Source organism: Tenrec ecaudatus, chromosome 10 (assembly GCF_050624435.1).
Source record: "Tenrec ecaudatus isolate mTenEca1 chromosome 10, mTenEca1.hap1, whole genome shotgun sequence".
Lineage (NCBI taxonomy): Eukaryota > Metazoa > Chordata > Mammalia > Afrosoricida > Tenrecidae > Tenrec > Tenrec ecaudatus.
Genome location: NC_134539.1, coordinates 104,550,609 through 104,568,905, shown reverse-complemented (window position 1 = coordinate 104,568,905; position 18,297 = coordinate 104,550,609). Strand labels below are relative to the sequence as shown.

General features: G+C 53.5%; 1 protein-coding gene across 2 annotated transcripts in view; it reads left to right on the top strand.

Moving 5' to 3' along the window:
- The first annotated feature begins 233 nt into the window (after positions 1 to 233).
- PMP22 (peripheral myelin protein 22) overlaps positions 234 to 18,297 on the top strand; it is a 37,530-nt gene continuing 19,466 nt past the window's right edge. Inside the window, exons 1-3 of one of the 2 annotated variants that reach the window (XM_075561089.1) lie at positions 234 to 410; positions 4,736 to 4,843; positions 6,324 to 6,423. In XM_075561089.1, coding sequence (XP_075417204.1) covers positions 4,766 to 4,843; positions 6,324 to 6,423 — 178 coding nt within the window. In that variant the 5' untranslated portion in view covers positions 234 to 410; positions 4,736 to 4,765. Of the gene's footprint in view, positions 411 to 3,148; positions 3,307 to 4,735; positions 4,844 to 6,323; positions 6,424 to 18,297 lie in introns of those variants that run through there. The other variant, XM_075561088.1, reaches the window with a different exon arrangement.

Below are 18,297 nucleotides of genomic sequence, written 5' to 3'. Positions count from 1 at the left end.
GTCATTTTCTTGTTGAGTTCCTGCAGTTTTCTAGAGATTTTATAGATAAGTCTCTTGTCACTGCCATCTCCCCGTCTGTGGGTTCGTTTTTTTACTCTTTGGGTGCTGTCTTTTGATGGACACTGTCTCTTTAAATAGTAGAGGTTGACCGCTCTCAGGCCACCATGACATATCCTAGCATTGGACCAGCCCCTGAATAAACTGGAAAGTCGCCCAACTGGAGAACTCAGTAACAGGGAGCAGCCGCAGGGGAACATCTGGGGAGCCCTGTTGGAAGCAGCAGGACTCGGAGAGGTCTCCAGCCTCAGGTCCCTCTGCTATCCTCTGGGGAGGGGTTGCCTTCGCATCCCTTGCACTTGGCTGCCAAGAAATCACCGTAGAGGAAGGGGTTACACTTGCTGCTTTGTCTGGTGAGTTTTATTGGCAAACAAGGCTTCTTCGTCGTGTGTGCTTATGATTTACAGAATTACTTTGATTCCCCACCCTTGCAAACTGCAAATAGATCGGGCTGCAGCCAAGATGGTACATTTGTGTTCCAATTGGTAGAAGAAGCCGGGTATCTAGGTACTCTGGGCATGGGAGGCAAGAAGGGCGTGAGCTCTTTTCTGAGTTTCAAGAGAACCTGGCATCTTCAGTTTTGAAGGGAGAAACGGGTTCAGAGATCTGCTTGGACACAGATCTCTGCACCCAGGTGCTTGCTCTCCTCTGTGAGAGGGACGGTCCATAGTGAGAAGGACGGTCCACCTGCAACCAAGGCCCAGCTGGAGGCCTGGGCGTGGCAACCCTGTTCCCAGAGCAGCTGATCTTCTGCCACCAGGGTGGGGAGGTGGGAGGCAGGCCGTAGCGAGGGGGACGGATGGTTCACACATCCAGCAGCTTGTTCAGCAGTTTACTGTGTGGCTGGGACCTGGGTCGTTTGGGTTTTAAAAAAAGGAAAAACCAAACTGTGCCTTACTGTTCTGTTTACATAGCTATTTTATTTTTAAATAGTTTAGTTGACGAAAAGAAAGAGGAAGGAGGAAGAGAGAGGCGCCCCGGGCAAATATGCTAATATTTATAGTGCTCGTATAAACGTGGACTGACAATGCAAGCGAATCAGGATGGCATCCAACCAGGCCACGAGCCCAGCCGAGGGCAGATCCCACCCATGCCATAGGCAGCAGGGGCGAGCAAACACTGTTCTGATCCCTTCAGTTAGCCATCCGACTGTGTCTGTGCTTTGGACCCCTAGGGATGATGTGCTTATGTCCTGTAGTTGAGTACAGGGTGGCACAGCCCGCCTCAAAGAGCTATTGTGAGCATTACACGAGATGACGATAATAAAAGTAGCAAAAACTGCCTGGCATCGTGTCTCCCTATCTCCCAGACACTGCGCTGACTGCCAGCTTTGCCTTTAAAGGATCACCATGACCCGCTAGAGTGGGCATCATCAGTCCCCTGTACAGATGAGAAAACAGAAGCATGATGAACTTAGCGTGGTGGTTATGGGTTGGGCTACTGCTGCAAAGTTAGTAGTTTGAAACCACCAGCCCCTCCCAGGGAGAAAGAGAAGCTTCGACTCCTGTAAAGAGGTATAGCCCTGCGAGCTCACGGGGGCAATTCTCTCCTATCCTAGCGGGTGGTTATGAGTGGGAATCGATTTGATGACAGTGAGTGAGTGAGTGAGTGTGTGTCCCACATTCACAGGTCTCTAAATCACACCATTGGATTTGTCTGAATACAAACACAGTGCCTAGCCACTGTATCACACTGCCTCTCAAAAACCACTGCGTGGGAGGTACCAAGTTAAAAACCAAAAACAAAAAAAACTCACTGCCAGTTGAGTTGTCCGAAGACGCCTGGTGACCCTATAGGACAGGGTAGCGTTGAACCTGTGGGTTTCTAAGACGGTAAATCTCACAGAAGCAGAACCCCTTCTGAGGCGGTAACTGTTGATTGGAGTAGAAGTCTTTCTCTGCCCAGAGCCTGGCGGTTCTGAAAGCTGCCTTTGAAGTTAGCAACCCAAGGCCGGCCCACTCTGGGTCCAGCAAATAAAGGGTAGCTAATAAAACCTCCACATGTGATTTTTCTTTTCAAGTTGATCATGTGAGCTTTCGGGAGACTGAATTGTGTTTGAGGAATCTTCTAGATAACTTAATTTTGATAGCGTCAGATATGAAATTAATGAAAATAGTCGAGAGGAAGAGAAATCTCATTTATAGGCAGAGGTGATGAATACCCACATTAGACTCCCTGTTCAGCGCACGGGCCTCAAGACTGGAAGGGCGAGCCTCTGCTTCTAACGGCGGGTCAGCTGATTTTTCTGGCTGCTCTCCCTCCGCTTCACATGGCCAAGCCGCCGCCCCGTGGCCAGAGAGGACAGCCACGCCTGGGACTTAGGCCAGGCTGTGCAGGCAAACTTTGCCTGGGGGCAGACATGGTTGCAGTGTGGTTTCACCCAAGCTGCTAGGAGCCAGATTTCAGGTTATGCGGCTGGCTCCAAGTTTCACAGCCTCCCACCCCTGCACCTCGGCACCCCCCTCCGCCCCCCATCGCCAAAGCTAGATCCGTACCCATCAATCCCCTAGCACACACAGTCCCAGGTGGTTCCAACACTGAGAGCCAAGATGGGAAAGGTGCAGGTAAGCCCCACAAGTACAAAGGCCTGGGGGCTAGGTCGCACCCCAGGAAAAACGGACCAGAGAACCCAGGGGCCAGGTGGCTCAGGGAAGATGAGACACAGGTTCCAGCCCTTAAGCATCGGCGCCGCTTAACCCAGAGGCCAGATACCCATCCTCAGTTCCCTGCCTGGGCGTCATGCGAGTCCTGGTGTCCTGAAACGCAGTGCCGGGTACTCGTGGGGGCCATGGCTGGCGGGCTGTTCCGACGTGGGCAGAGGGGTGGGGGTGGGGCGGAGGGTCCCTGTATTGGTCAGCATTTGGTGTCCGTGCCCTTGGCGGAGCTAGAAGACGTGGGAGGTGAGGAGGTCCAGCTGCGTTGGTTTCCAGTAAGAGTGGCAGCCGTTTTGCTGTGATCCACTTTTTCCTGGGGCGCAATTCAGACCAAGTAACTGTCGCCAGCCCTTCTCCCTCCTTCCTTCTCTTCTCCCAGAGCCCCGCCCTCCCGCAAACGCGGACCCGGGGACACACCCTACTGCAGCGACGCAAACAGGGCGTTGTTCCCGTTAAAGGGGAACGCCTGGAGCCTCCCCCTCGCCCCTCGCCTCGCGCGCGCGCAGCCCTCAGCGCAGCTGTTTTTGGGGACCGCAGCAGCGAGCGAGCGCACCCAAGTTTGTGTCTGAGGCCACTCCGCGGATTCCTTTGGGCTGTAAGTATTTTGCTAGCGGGAGTGGAGGTATTGGAAGAGGAACGTGGGCATCTCCCGGCGATGGCACCAGAAAAGGTGGAGAGGGCGCGGGCTCCGGGCCGGCCCGCGGCCGAACATTAGATGGGGATCGCGGCGTGCCCCGTCTGTCCCCCAGGTTGCCACGGAGGAGTAGAGTTGGTCCCCCCTCTGGGGATCGAATGGCAGTGGAGGCAGTGACCGTGGTCATGTTGTGGCACGGAGGGCAGGGAGACCGTATTATGTGCCTCGCTGGAGAGCCACCAGTGTGAGGACGCATTTGGCAAGGAAGTGCTTGCGGCGGACAACCTGGGTGAAGGGGGGTCTGAGCTCCTGCAGTCCCCTAGCTCCCCACCACCTGCCGGAGCACCCTTCGCTGGCCCTCCTCTGCCTTTGGCGCCATCGGCTACAAATTACGGGTTCAGAAACCCTTGCTTATTTCTTCGTGTCAATTCCGGGGTTTCTTGGAATATGTGAGAGGTGGGTTTTTTGGGGGGTGGGTGGGTAGGGGTGGTGAAGAAGAATGGAGGAGTCCCGGCCTGAGTACGTTGAAAAGTGACTCATGGAAATGAGTTCCAAGACTCTGATCTAATGTGGTCCCCAGGGCGCAGCTAGGCTTTTCCAGCCGCGTACAGTGTAACCCGCCATCCCGGCTTCAGTTTCCCCAAGTCGGCGAGAACGCAGAGGCTTGAGCCAAGGGGTTTCCGTTCCAGGACTTCCTGCACGCTCTGAGCAGCTGCAGTTCTTTTGGGACAGGGCTCCGCACCCTCCGCTCGCCCTCCCCGCCGGGCATCTGCCCCCGAGGCCCAGCCCCCAGCCGCGGGGCTCTCAGTGCCCGGGAACGCGCGAGGCTGGCGGGCAGAGAGAAACGGCCCCTCCCCGGGCGCTGCCCAGAGCGCGCGAGCGGTGGGCGGGGGAGCGCGGGGCCGGGCAGCCCTCCCGGGCGGTTCCGTTCTCCCCCCACTCCCCCGGCTCGGCCCTGTCTCCCGGAGTGGGAGCCAAAAGAGCCGGGGCTTGGTCAGAACTGGGTGGGAATCGGGAGAGTAACGGAATGCGGAGCGCTCTGGCGGCTGGGAAACTATTCTCCCAGCGCGCGCCTTTGGTGTTCCCAAGCCAGCAGCTCCTGGCAGACATGTGGGTGCAGACCCGCCTCCCCCTTTCCCGACGCTCTGGGAACACTCGGAGACCGTGCACTTTCCTCCCGCAGCTCCTTTCCCACGTCCGACTGCCCACCCGAGGCCCCGGGGCTTTTGCTTGGAGCGACTTGGATGGGCGCGCACCGCTTGTTTTGTTCCAAATAGGAAAACTTCAGGCGGCTGTCCGGCCGGGTCCTGCGGTCCGCCACTGCCCCCTCTCGGCGGGTGAGGGGTGGGCGGGCAGCCCTTCCAACTCCGTCCTCTCTTTCCGGCTGCAGATCCTCCTCTGAGCAGAACTTTCCGCCAGAATGCTCCTCCTGCTGCTGGGCATCATCATCCTCCACGTCGCCGTGCTGGTGCTGCTGTTCGTCTCCACGATCGTCAGTGTGAGTACCCGCTGCGCGGGGTGGGGGTGGGGGGGCTCAGGGCCTGGTTGGGGGTGAGGCCGGTGAGTCCTAGCGTGTGCTTCCCGTGGTTCAGGACTGTGGTTATTTGTCCAGAAAGTCGAGACTTCAATTTCTAGCAACAAACAAACAAAACAAAACAACAACAAAAACGAACCACCACCAAAAACTCCGACACATTCAGACTGGCAAGAGAGCCTGCACAGGCCTGTGTTTGAGCTGGAAAATCGCAGCGTTTGTCTGAAGCCCTGGCCTTTCAGACTGCTCCGCAGTTTCCCATGCAAGCTTGCTGAGGAAAAAAGCATTGATGAAGGCTTGCTTTTAATTTCATCAAATGTCGAAGTCCAGAAAGGGGTTTTCATTTATAAAACGCCCCTTTGGCCTTAAAACGGAGAAATTCACATGGGCTCTGTAAAAAAATAGACTCTGGGGACTGGGACCGCCTTGTGATGGGGCCCACCGCACCTTGTCAATAGAGCTTCCACTGATAGAAACGGGTCACGTTCCACCTTAAGTGTACTCCCTTGGCGACGGAGCTGCACATGGACTGGAGCAGTGACATCTCAGTGGTTTCAATGTCTTCGTTTCAGACCAGTTCCAGGCAGTATGGCCCTGCCAGTTTAAAAGGTTGAGAAATATTTATGTCAGCGTGAGAGATCATTACGTTGGCGATATATGAACTGGGTTTCTTTTAGAAGCCTCTCCACTATGTCTTAAGTGTGCCTGATGATGATCGGGGCAAGTTCTGAGGCGCTATAAGTAAGGGGATTTTGCTCCGATAAAGAGTTGCTGTCTTGGAATTGCCCGCAGGGCCACTGCTGCCCTCTCCCATGGGGTTGCTGTGAGTTGACATTGAGCCGATGGCAGGGAGGGTTGCTTTTTGTAAGTAAGGAAATGGGCTCTGGGAAGTGGTGGTTGGGGGGGATGGCTCAGAAGGCTTGGATGCAGGGGTCCTGACTTGCTACCATAGCTCCTTCTATTATAGCATCTGCCCCTGCACACAAAGCTGGAGGTGTGTGTATGGGGTGCTTTTCCATTTACAAAGCACCTTTCACATACAGGCATCCCTGGGCTGCTAGCTACAAGGTCAGTAGTTTGAAACCAGCAGCCTCTCTGCGGGAGAAAGATGAGTTTTTCTGCTTCTATAAAAATGTACAGTCTTAGAACCCCCTCAGGGCAGCTCTCTGTCCCATAGGAGGGACACGATGAGTGGAAATCGACTCAGTGGCAGTGAGGTGCTGCCATCTACAAAGCGCTGGCTCTTGTTTCAGTACCAGGTCTGGGCCAGGCTACCACTTCTTTCTTTCCCTGATGCGATTGTGAACTTGGCCTCTGTCCTTCCAACCCTGGCAGCGGCAGGCCAGGTCGATCTGTGGATGCCCTTTGCCACCTTTTATCCGTTCTTCTTACCCACTCCCTGCTCCCTACCCCCCCTTGATTCAGGATGTCTGGTTCTTTCTAGCAATGGCTCGTGGGCAATGGATATGCAACGGATCTCTGGCAGAACTGCAGCGCTTCTAACACAGGCAACATCCACCACTGTTTCTCGTCGTCCGCAAATGGTGAGACTGGTCTTTTCCTCCACATGCTTGACCTTGTGTATCTGTGGCATGTTCACAGGACAGAACCAGCTGCCCTGGTTCCTGGAAGACACCAGTCAGAAAATCGTGGCAGGGGTGGGATGTCAAAGCTCACCGAGGAAGCCAAGGTCCTAGGTGCTCTCGGGCCTTCTCTCACCTCAAGCAATGCTCTATGTTCGGTGCACTGTTTGGGTGAGGACCGCAGTGTGGATAAGCTGTCATTGGGACTTGGTGGCCTGATGGGTATTATTTCTGACCCAGCCTTCCTCTTGGGTTGGTGGCAGACTCTGTTTAAAAAAAGGCCCTTCCTCTTCCTGCTGCAGTGCAGTGAGTTTGTCTGTCCTGAGGACAGTGGAGCCTGCTTTCCTGTCCTGCAAGGGCGCCTTCCCTGGTAGCAGCCTCAGTGCTGCCACAGCATCACACGCTGGAGGGCCTCACACTTGCAGAACCGAGCCTTGGAGCTATTTACAAAGCCCCCAACTCAGCCTGGGAACCCCTGGGTGGGGCAAGGTGGGAGGTTTGAGTCCCTGCAGAGACACGTCTGAGGAGCTGCCTCACGATCTGCACTTGCAAAATCAGCAGATGGAAATCACGTGGAGCACGGTTCTATGGGGATCCACTGGGGACCTCGCTGTGAGTCGGAATAGACTGTACAGCAACAGCTTTGTTGTGGTTGTTTTCTTTGCTTTTGAAAAACTAATCTTAGGGGTTCTTCCTTCAGAAGATTGCCTATCTATTTCCTCTGTCCCGGGCATCTTTGCTGTAAGATATGTGGATGTTGGCTTAAGTGGTATTAAGGGCAGAGTGAACAGGGAAGGCACCCTCTACGCCCCAAATGCCCAGAGGCATGGGTGCTCACCGGGATTTGCAGGCATGGAGCTTTGCAAATGGAGAAGCAGAACTAAATATGCGGGGTCCTTTTAGGGGCCGGGAGGAGTCTGTGGTGGTATGGACCCTGGGAGGGACCACAGCGATGGATGTGGAGAACACAGAGGGCCAATCTCAGCCCAGTCTTGTGCTCTACAGGATGAGAGGAAAGTCGCTGTGCATGGGGCAGAGCATGGCGTCTTGGGCTTACAAGGTCATCACGTTCGTTGACTGTCCAGTGTGGCGGCAGCTCCTCAGAGATCCAGTATCTCTACAGAGGCTGCTCCACCTGTTTGGCTCCGGCTCGGTTAAGGGAAGTGACTCTTAAATGCAGGCTTGGTACATTCTAGTCTCTTTGTAGGGGGTTCCCTCTCTCAGGGAACCCCATAGCCATTCCTCCAACCATGTGACTGGAGCATTAGCAACTGAATGCTCTCAAGAGAAATTGTTAGAGTAGCCATTAGGTAGCTTATGTGGGAAGGATGTCCAAGGAATGCTTCTTCCCCCCTTGCTGGAATCAAGACTGCTTTGTAAGCTCCCCCTTTCCAGGAAAGATAAATAAATGGGAGACATCTCGTGCTCCCAGCTGTTGGGAGCAGCACTACTTTTCTCCGAGTATATAGACAGTGTTGCCCCCAAAGCCTCCTCAGGGTTACATGAGAACTATGTAGGATGAGTTGGGAACCAAGTAAATGAAGGAATCCTGTGAGCCTGAGATGTGACCATCTCAGTGCTTCTCCCCAAAGCCACAGTATCCGGTTGCTCCCCCTAGCTGTGTGTGTGTGTGTGTGTGTGTGTGTGTGTGTGTGTGTGTGTGTCTGTCTGGGAGGCTCCCCTGTTTGCTCCTGGCCCCTGGTGGTCAAGAGTGGGAATGCATCCTGAAACAGGCAGGCTTTGGGTAAGTCAGGTGGTGTGTGTGTGTGTGTGTGTGTGTATTTCCTTCCTTCCCTCCAGTCTCAGCCTGGGAGGCTCCCCTGTTCGCTCCTGGCCCCTGGCTTTGGCTGTCAGGTGATGCCTTACAGGTAAGGTTTCTGAGTGGCTTTTGGCCCCATGGTGCCGTCTGGGAATCCTGGACTCTCAGGCCCGGAAGCAGGCAGCTTTGGCAAGCACATCGACCCCGGCCGTGTTTCTGCAGAAGCACTTCGGCAGAATCTTAGTTGGGCTCAAAACGTCTGCGGGAAGAGAAGAACTCTGAATCTTCTGGCCTGGATTCGGCACTTTCTGTGGTGTGGGCCGCTGTTATTCACCCTACAGTAGATCTCAAGAGGCATTAACTACCTGCCCCCTCAAAAAGGATCCACAGCTGCAGCTTCATCTCTGATACAGGGTGGCCCAGGTTCTACCGGGAAACTGGGCCCCATGGAGCTTCTTGGAAGTCCACTACCAAGTCCTAGTGTGCATTTTGCGCGGGGCCGCAGGGAAGACTCAACCTGCCAACTTTGGGGTTTGCAGATGACCTCATGAACTGATGCACTACCCAAGGATTCCTAGAGGTGCTGAGCACACACACACACACACACGCACGCACGCACGCACGCACACACACGCACACACCCCCGCTGTATTGCAGTGCGGTTGAGTCTGACGACCCTTGGTGACCCCACATATCATGCAGAGGAGACTGTGCTCCAGATGGTGCACTTGGCTGTCCTCTGTATGGAGGGACATGCCCAGCTTTTTTCTTTAAGCCATCACCGCGCGGGTTAGCAGCCGCTCACAAAGTGATCACGTCACGCAGGGATCTGGCACTGGCGCCGTGTGCCTTCGAGGCCATTCCGACTCATGACGACCCTACACGACAGAGTGGGGCTGCCTCACAGGGTTGCCTAGCCGGTCATTTTTAGGCTCAAACTGACCAGCATGTTTCCTCTAGCGGAGCTGCTGGTGGGGTCCCATTGCCAACCGTTCAGTCAGCAGTCAAGTGCTTAACTGCTGAGCTACCAGGGCCCCTTGACAGCACCAAAGAGCCCATGCCAGTTACATTAGAAAACTTGCTTCTTGCATGCCTTGTTCGCCCAGGCTCACTCGAAGTGACTCCAAGGGTCTTTAGACTGGGTTCTCAATCCTGCTGGTCATTTCTGTGGGGATCCCAGAGCAAAATCACACACACACACACACACACACACACACACACACACACACACACACACACACCTGTCTTCTCAGTATTCACAAGATTGAGACTTTGAAGGAATCTGGCTGAGAAACACTCTGGGCTGGTGGAGACTCAGGCTTGTTGTGATCCAGAAGTTTCCATTGCAGCCTCCCTGGTAGCAGTTCTCATCTCCGCTGGCACCTTCCTGAGAGGTTGGGGTGGCTTATAACTAACTTCAGCTCAGAGACGATGATGCCTGTCCTGCGGACTGCTTTGTTGGCTCTGTGAAAATAGGGTGAAAACATTGATTAAAAGAGACAGTGCCTTTGTAAGTGAATTCTACTAGCCGCATGCATTAACCTTGTTGGCATTTGCTCCAGAATGTTTCAAACATACTTTTAACTTGAGAAATCAAAAGTAATTTACTGTTGATACTGATTGGGCAAAGAGTGTGTTGTAAGTGAGTTACACAAAGGGTACATCGGTTGCCATCCCTTGCTATTTTTTTCCTGAAGGGACTACATATTATGCATGCAGGGCCGTGAATGATACACCACACTCATCCAGCAACATTCACATTGTTCGATACAGGACATGGCCCCCCACCCCCGCTGGCAATGTGACAGTCAGGCTAAGAATCTCGATGTCTGTGTTACATAGTTTGAAGACGCCATCAGATCTTTCCCTAAGCTCTCTCTTGCTATTGGAAGTAGCCGTAGAGCCCTGGTGGTATAGTAGGCTGCAATCTGCATGGTCGCTAGTTCAAAACCACCAGCAGCTCTGAGGGAGAAGAACTGGGCTTTCTACTCCCGTAAGCAGTTGCACCCTTAGAAACCCCACGGGGGCCGGGGGGAGGGTGCTGTGTGTTAGCAGCCACTTGATAGCAGCAAGGAAGTTCCTTATCAGCTTCCCTCAACTCTGCCTGCCAGCGCATTTCTAAATTCATTTCTGGTCCCTTCCCTGCCCTGGTCGTGGGGCTTATGCATTGTGACCTTGTGTTGAATGCCTCTTGGGCCCTGGGGACACCAAGAGCTGCAGAAGAGCTACCCTTCCCTTGAAGGCCCCAAGTCGTGTCGAGGACCCGGGAGGTCAGGATGAAGGAATGAATTGTTGTGAAGGCTGCACCAGCCAGGTGCCCAAGGAGTTGGGAAGGCAGGCAGCCAGTGTGCCTGAGTCCAGGGAGGAAGTGGAATGGAAGCTTTGTAGGGGGTAGTGGTGGTTGGGGTGGGATTTGACCCATCCTCTAGAGGAATTCAAGAAATACAGACCAGGGGGAGGATATACCCTGTCAAGGCAATGACCTGGCCACAAGCCAAAGGAAAGCCTAAGTTCACATAGACCAGCCAGCTGGTGTTTAGTTAGGATTAGGATAGCGGAACTGGTGTGAGTAAGACAGCTCAGTTCTCTCTCACTGAAAAGAAGATGGGGAGGAGGCCACCCAGGATAGCTCAGGGACTCCATGAGCTTGACAGAGGCTCTGGTATTGTCTAGTTGTCCCCCCCACCCCTTTTCTCTTTTGCTGTCTCTTGGAATTGTCCCTCATCTTCATGAAACAAAAGGGTGCGAGAGTTTTCCACTTCGTCCACTCTCTAGTGAGATTTCCCAGATAGACTACACGCTTCTGCTCCAGAATGTAGCCCCCTGGCCACACCAGCTGACAAGAAATGGACTTGTTTGGCCCACCCATTCTCGGCCCACGCGTGAACACTTCACAGCAGCCCCTCGGGATCCTACACCCCTGTGGAGAGGTCCAGGGATCTGAGCCGTGTGCTCTCCCAGGGACCTGTAATGAAACTGAAGAATCGTCCAGACTTCCCTCTTTCTCTTTCCCTGCACCTCCTGTTACTAAAAGCTGACGACTCAACCCAAGCCTGTCATGTTGATCTTGACTCGGGGCAATCCCGGGTGTACAGAGTGGAACTGTTTCTAGGCTGTTTTCAGGGCTGTGATTACCAGGCCTTTCTTCTGCAGTTCTTCTAGGTGGGTTCAACCCCTGCCCCAGGCTGCCCCCACGCACCTCAGGTAGTAGCTAGGTACAAACCAGTGGTGCCGCCCAGGGAGCTTTGTCTCAGCTCTTTATGACGTTGCGTTGACCATCCTTTCTTGCGATCTCATGGGCCTTTGTTTTCTCCCAGTCTGGAACTCTCTTCAGGGTTTCTGGCTCCTATATCCACTGAGCTGCTAGACAGATGGAGCCCTGGTAGCATAGTGGGTTTTGCACTGGGCTCCTAACCACAAGGTCAGAAGTTCAAAAACACCAGCTGCTCCTCTGGTGAAAGATGAGGCTTTCTACTTCCGTCAAGAGTTAGTGTCTCAGAAACCCATAGGGGCAGCTCTCCCCTGTCCTATGGGGTTGCAGTGTCGGACTTGACTCGGTGACAGTGAGTTTGTTTGTTTTTACTAGACAGCTCCACCAAGATATCGCAGAGGTGCCCAAAGCCACTGTGTCCAAACTTGGCCTTCAGCTTTCTCTACCAGCTCTCTCTCTCTCTCTCTCTCTCTCTGTCAGCCTCCCAATTTCAATGAATCAAATGGCTAAGCTGCCTTGGTGTGCTTTCCCATCTCCCTCCCTTCTTGAGACCATCAGGCGGTCCAGCGGTGCACCCAGGCTCTTGCGTCTGTCCCTGTCTGAGAACACTTGAAGTCACCAACCAGCTGGTTCCCTGTGTCCTCTCTGGCTCCCTCACCATGCATTTTTCCCGATGGAATTCGGTGTGGTTGTAAAAATACATACACAGAACCAGTCATTTCCCACGCATACCCTTTCTGAGGTGTGTCATCAGTTTCCATCTTCGGATGGACTCTAGGAAGCCCGTCGGAGTCTGCCTGCACAATTCGCCCCCACATGCCCCTGACACCTCTTCTCCTTCATTGGAATGTCCACCTCCGGTGATTTCTTGAACAAGAAGGACCACTTCCCGTCGCAGGATCCCCTCCCCACCCCCCACCCCCTGCCTTCCATCTGCCCTTCCATTCCGAGGGCTGCACCGCACACCTGTCCAGCGCAGGGCACCACTGTCGGCCCTGAGGAGACAAGGGTGAGCGTACAGCGCCCTTCTCACAGAGAGCTTTCCTTGCACTGGGAAAACTGGTCGGAGAACATAGATGCCACGGGGCGGCAGCCTTCTGCTGAGGCAAATGATTCGTAGGCCTGGCTGCTAATCAAAAGCTTGGAGGTACCTGTGAAGCAAGGCCTGGTAATCTACTGAGGATACAGCCATGGCAAATCCTCTGGAGTGCAGTTGTGCTCTGACATGTACAGGATCTCCATGCATTGGAATGGATTCTGTTTATTTTCTTTTTAAAATGTGAGGCAGTCGTCAACAGGAAGAAGGCTAAGGTGATGAATGGTTGGTGGGGAGGGGGTTCTAAGGAGCGACTCCCCTGAGGATTGTCAGAAGCCGTGTACAAGTGCCATCGGGAGGCAGGGAGCATCGACGGGCTGGAGGTCAACGGGCAGGTGGTAGAGAGGGTTCGTGAGCAGCCGTGGAACAGCAGGGAGCTCTGTGCATGCTGATGAAGTCTCAGTGTCGCTCCCTCACTCGGGCCCGCTCCGCTCGCCCTATGTGTCGCAGTTGTCCAAGAATCAAGGGAGCTTAGAAGGCAGACTATTTTAGAAACTGAACAAAGTATAAGTGCACCAATCTAGTTAGTCCTAGATATTTCCTGAGTGATGAGATTTGTGTCCCATTGGTTGGTATCTGTTTCCTTTCCAGAGGAGCCCTGGTCGTGCTGTGGGCTGGGTACTGGGCAAGGTCATGTACCCTCCAGAGAAAGATGAGGCTGTCTATTCCCATAAGGATTTACAGTTTTGCTTTCAGTCACAATCAACTGGACTCAATGACAGTGCCTTTGATTTTTGTTGGCTTGGTTTTGGTTTCAACACCAGAAAACGGAAGCAACACATGTACCGCACATCCACACACACATGCACACACAAATAAGTGCTTTCCCGTGCCACTTGGTAAGTTGGCCTTGGCCACAGAGTGAGGGTTTGGTCAGGGACCCGAAGCCAAGAACATGAGCCCTTGCTGGCTTTCAGTTCCATTCTAAATGACAGCCAACCCATGCCTGTCTATAACTTTCCGGCAAGCAGAGGACTCATGCTTTGGATTGAAAATTAGAGCAGTTACAGAGGCCCGGCTGACCTCTTGTTGTGTCTGCCTTCAAAATGACTCCAGACTTAGGCTGTTTACCCATCAGGCGGCATCGTCACTTCTGCCCGGGCGCCAGACCATTTCCTCATCTGTGGCTGAGCTTTCGGACAGATGATGAAGAATACAGGGGGCCCCTCCACATTTGTGGTTTCGTGTTTTGCAACTCAACAGCTTTTTGGCTTCCTGGCCCAACCCACAATATCTCCTCTGGATTCGGCAGGCCCTGTGGGAGGCGGGGGCCTTGCAGGGCCAGGGAGACTCAGGGGATGGTGATAGGTGTGGTGTCCTGATGCTGGCATTTCAAACGAAGCATGCTTCTCATCAAACACCACTCTCCTGGAGTTCCTTTAGAATTGTTCCTCTAATTTAGCCCGACTCCATATGCCTCTTTGAAGCTCCCAGTCTTGGCTTAAAAACCTTAAAAAAAAAAATCTCTAGGATTTCACCGGAGCTATAGATCTACCCATGTATTTTACCAGCAGGGCTGGGTGGTGGGCGAGCCTGAGGTGGTGGGCGCGGCTGTACAATGTATGGGATCAAACTGTCCTGGTAGACAGGGTGCCCAGAGACTCGCAAAGGCTGGGAGAGATCTGGAAGGCTGGTCACCAGTCCAGCCCCCTACCCTGGCCCACTTGAAACTTCAGGTTCCTTTGCAAAATACACCCACCGCAGGTTTACCCCACCAGTGATGAGAAACTCACCATCCCTCAGGAGCACCTGGTTCATTCACCTAGTTCCCCATTACGCGGAGCGCATTGTCTCTGCTGGGCACTGTTGTAGAACCTGGATGCACAGAGGGGGACTGGACAGATGAGGCCCCTCCACGTTGAGTAGTGACCCCTACAAGTGCAGTGGAGGTGCGAAGGGGGCACAGAGGAGGATGTCTTCGTTTAGGAAGCAGTGACTTTCGGACACCTCGTGAAGGAGGCTTGACTGAGAGATGGAATGGAGCGGGCTGAGGGCAGGGTTGGCTGCTAGGTTGGATGTGGGGAATCGCACAAGGAATAACTGGAGACGTCATCTTGGCTGTTGGCCTGAGCTCCTGGCTGGGGAATGGCTTGTTGCTGGGGCTTGGGGCTGAGAAGGGGAGACTTGGGAAGGAGCAGGGTTTGGGGGAAAAGGGGAAGAAACTAGCATTTATGTGTGAACCCTCAGAGGAGAGGTCAGCAGAGGAGTACTAAAGCTCAGAAGAGGGGTTCGGACAGGAAATTAGGTCTCGGTAGTCTATCCTGTCCTTATGTATTTAATGCCATGGGACTAAATAAATGCACAGATGAGAGGAGGGGCAGAAAGGAGAGAACAGAGCCCAGAGCAGAGTAGGGGTACTTGTTATGGGCATGGGAGAGGGTTAGTGAAGGAAACTGGGAAGTGGCCCATGAGGTTGGAGGTCTGCCACTAGATCTTGTCTCAGAGCTAAGAAATTGCTGTCTTCAAGCCACGCCTGCCCCTCTTTTGTCCAGTCTGTTCGGGCTGTTGCTGTCCATGCCTGGCAGCGGCATGCCGTGTGCTCAGCAAGTTGTCTCCGCCGTGATGGTGCAGCCATGGCACATGATGGCTCTTGTAGTCCTTGGCTTCTCTGGAGGTCCCACTGTGCGAAGTACTACCTCAAGTGGTGACCCCGGCCTGCTTCCTGCCCCTCTGAGGTCGGGTCAGTTGTTGGCTTGGTAGGCTGTGTAGGAATACAAGAATGCCTCTTTCTCTTGGAGCCCTTTAGAGGGACAAATGATGAATATACTTAGGTGCTAACCAGAAGGTTGGAGGTTCAAGTCCATTCAGAGGCTTCGCAGAGGAAAGACCTGGTGAGCTGAGTCTGTAAAAGCCGTCACTGAAGCCCAGCCCTTCACTGGGGTTGCATGAGTGGACGGTCACTCGGCGGTTAGTTTGTGTGAAACTAACTTTGGTTTTTAGTCTCTTTCTTTCTCTCTACCATTCTCCCGTCACCTTCTTTAACTTTAGTGGATGCTCTATCCAAAGACTGGCAGGAAGATTATTTTGTTTGTTCGGATTTGAGCATTGTATTGGCATTCTCAGCATGTCCACCCGCACCCTACCACACCCCCACCCATGGGTTGTCATGGAAGAAGTGGTTTCCATGCCCTGGCTCTGCCTTTAACAGAATGTGTGACTGGGGCACATCCCTTGGCTTTGTGACAGCAGAGGGCACATTGAGTCCACATTGACCTCATTGAGAGCCACTCGGGGCCTCTGCTTACCTTCAGGATGTCTTAGGGACATTAGGGAGATCTTGAAAGGAGCCAGCCCTTTGAGCTGACCCGTGGACATTTACCAATTTCCAACTGGAGATGGGAGTTGGCAAGGTCTCCGTGTTTAGGAAAGGCTGAGGATTCGTTGTGGATCATGGGGCAGGGATCTGAGAAGCAGTTCTTTGTGGTGGTGTTTTTTCCAGGATGGCTTTTTGCCAACTGCAAGAGGAGGGGCCTCTGATGATTCTTCTAAAGAGAATGTCTTTTAACTCTAAAGGTCTGGAGAGTGGGCCACACACCCTTTGCCCCATCATAATTCGCCCAGCTCATGATGAGGCCTTTAGAAGGGCGTCTCTCCTCTCCACTGACACTCTGTGTGGCAAACTCTGTTTCTGCATATCGTCTCTAGTTTGCAGGGTTGTTCTTAAGAAACTTAGCTTTCCCTGAGGAAAGCATTCCATTTAAAAAATGTAAGTAGGCTCTTAAAAAGCACACACCAAAAGACAGCAGGACTTCGCATAGTCTTTCATATTCCTAGGGCTCATTGTGTTGGGAGGGAGGAGGTCCATATAATTGCTATGCGGACTGCCCTCCCTGTTTTTTGCTTTCCCCTGAGGGAATGAGTTTTCAAGGACCATTCTTAAGGGAAACACAAGTGAATAACCCAAGCTGAAAAGCACTTACTATTTTCACACAGCCAGAGGGAATTCCCTGAGAGAGCTATATTTCCTGGTGAGGTTCAAGGGAAGATTCAAAGGAACAAACTGTCTGCCGTAGGGGTGATTCTGACTCCGAGCACCCCTCCAGGAGTGGCACTGGCCTCTGCGTTTCGGAGGCTGTGACTCTCCATGGGAGCAGAACGCCCCATCTTTTGCCCTCTGAGCAGCTGCTGGGTTCAAAGGACCCCCCTGTGGTTAGCAGCCAACATGTAGCCCACCGCGTTCCCAGGGCTCCCCAGTGAAGACGCAGCCTGCCCATCGTGCCAGACCACAGATGAGAGCTGGACTCTGAAAAACCACCGTTTTCTGCTCCTGACACCCAAACCAGTTGCCATCCTGTTCATTCTGACGCAAGGCAACTCCGTGTGAGTCAGAGCAGGACTGCGCCGCTCCACGGAACTCGCTGTGGCTCCGTTTTCCAGAAGGGGCTCCCAGGAGCCTTCTAGGAAAGTTCTTTGTGGTGGACCAGCCTCCAACCTTCCTGTTAGTTGCCTGGAATAACATCGGGCAGGTTAACCCTTAGCACCACCCTGCATTCAGAGTGTGGCTAATGGAATGTTGGCAGGGGGCTTATGTGGGCGACCTTGACGGGAAGCCATTTGTTCCCACTGGTTGCCAGCCATGGGTCTCGCTCTAGTTAAAATGCCTCCCACAGTTTATGGGTTTCGAGGGGTATCCCTCGTGGTCCCTATCATCCGTGGGAGCTCAGACAATGGGCTGTAAGCCCACACAGCGATTCCCCATCTGGCTTGCTTTCTGCACGGGCTGCGGGCTGACTCCATCTGAGATCCGGGCGCCCCCATGTCAAGGTCATCAGCTGATCTGGACGAAGCTGCGGCTGAAGTCACGTGGTTTCTGACTTACTGGTGGGTGAGCGGGAGGCGGAAGGGCAAAGGCCACATTGTTTAGTATGGGGGCCTGCTGGAAATTCAGTTATTTCTGGAATGACATTCTTCCTGAGACAGAAGAAAAATGGCAAGTTGTCTGGTGGTGGTGGGTTGGGAGGTCTGGGGATAGGGGGTTCTTGTGTTTTTTAAAATAGCCCAGCAGTATGCAAATATGTGAGGCCTTAACTAGTTGCCCCTCAGATGACCTAATTGTTGTTTGTTTCTGGGCCCTCTTCCTTCTATCCTGACTGTCTCCTAACTTTGCTGTCAACACAACCTATTTTATTGAGTCAGAAAAGGTGGTCCTCTTTGCCCAGCGTGTGACTGGGCTGGGGCAGAGGTGAGGGACTCCAGGCTGGCAGAGAAAGATAGCTAGGCGGTGTCCAAGAATCTCATCTTTTCTGAGCCCTGAGCTCACAGCGTGTAGGCCCCAGGCTAAGAATATAGCTGAGGGGGTTGATGTATTTCCTTCATTGCTTAGTGTCGGCAATCGGAATCTGACCTTGAAGCAGGCTTTGATCCCCCTGCAGTTCAAGCCTCCAGTTGTCTGCTGGGGAGCTGGGTCGGCCGCCAGCCGTGGCCCATGTCAGAAAGCTGTCAGCGGCTCACGTCCAGAAGCTCGATTTAGAAGCGGGAGTCTGCAAAGAGCTCCCGGGCTTTTCATTGTGGGGTTCGGGAGCAAGGTTGGAGAATGGCTTCAAGTGCTGCCTCTGGGAATTGCAGAAATACTTCATAGGAAACTCCTGGGGCCATGCGCTAAGCTCCGTTTGGAGAAGGGCGTTGGCTGCCCAACGTACTGCTTTGCTAGGGACTGCAGTGTGGGCTTTGCATGAAAGAAACAGGCACGTTGGTAGTTCAGCGGAAGAGCTAAATCACTGCTGTGTGGGAGACCCAGTTTGCCTGGCAGCCAGTGCCCCTCGGGTCCAG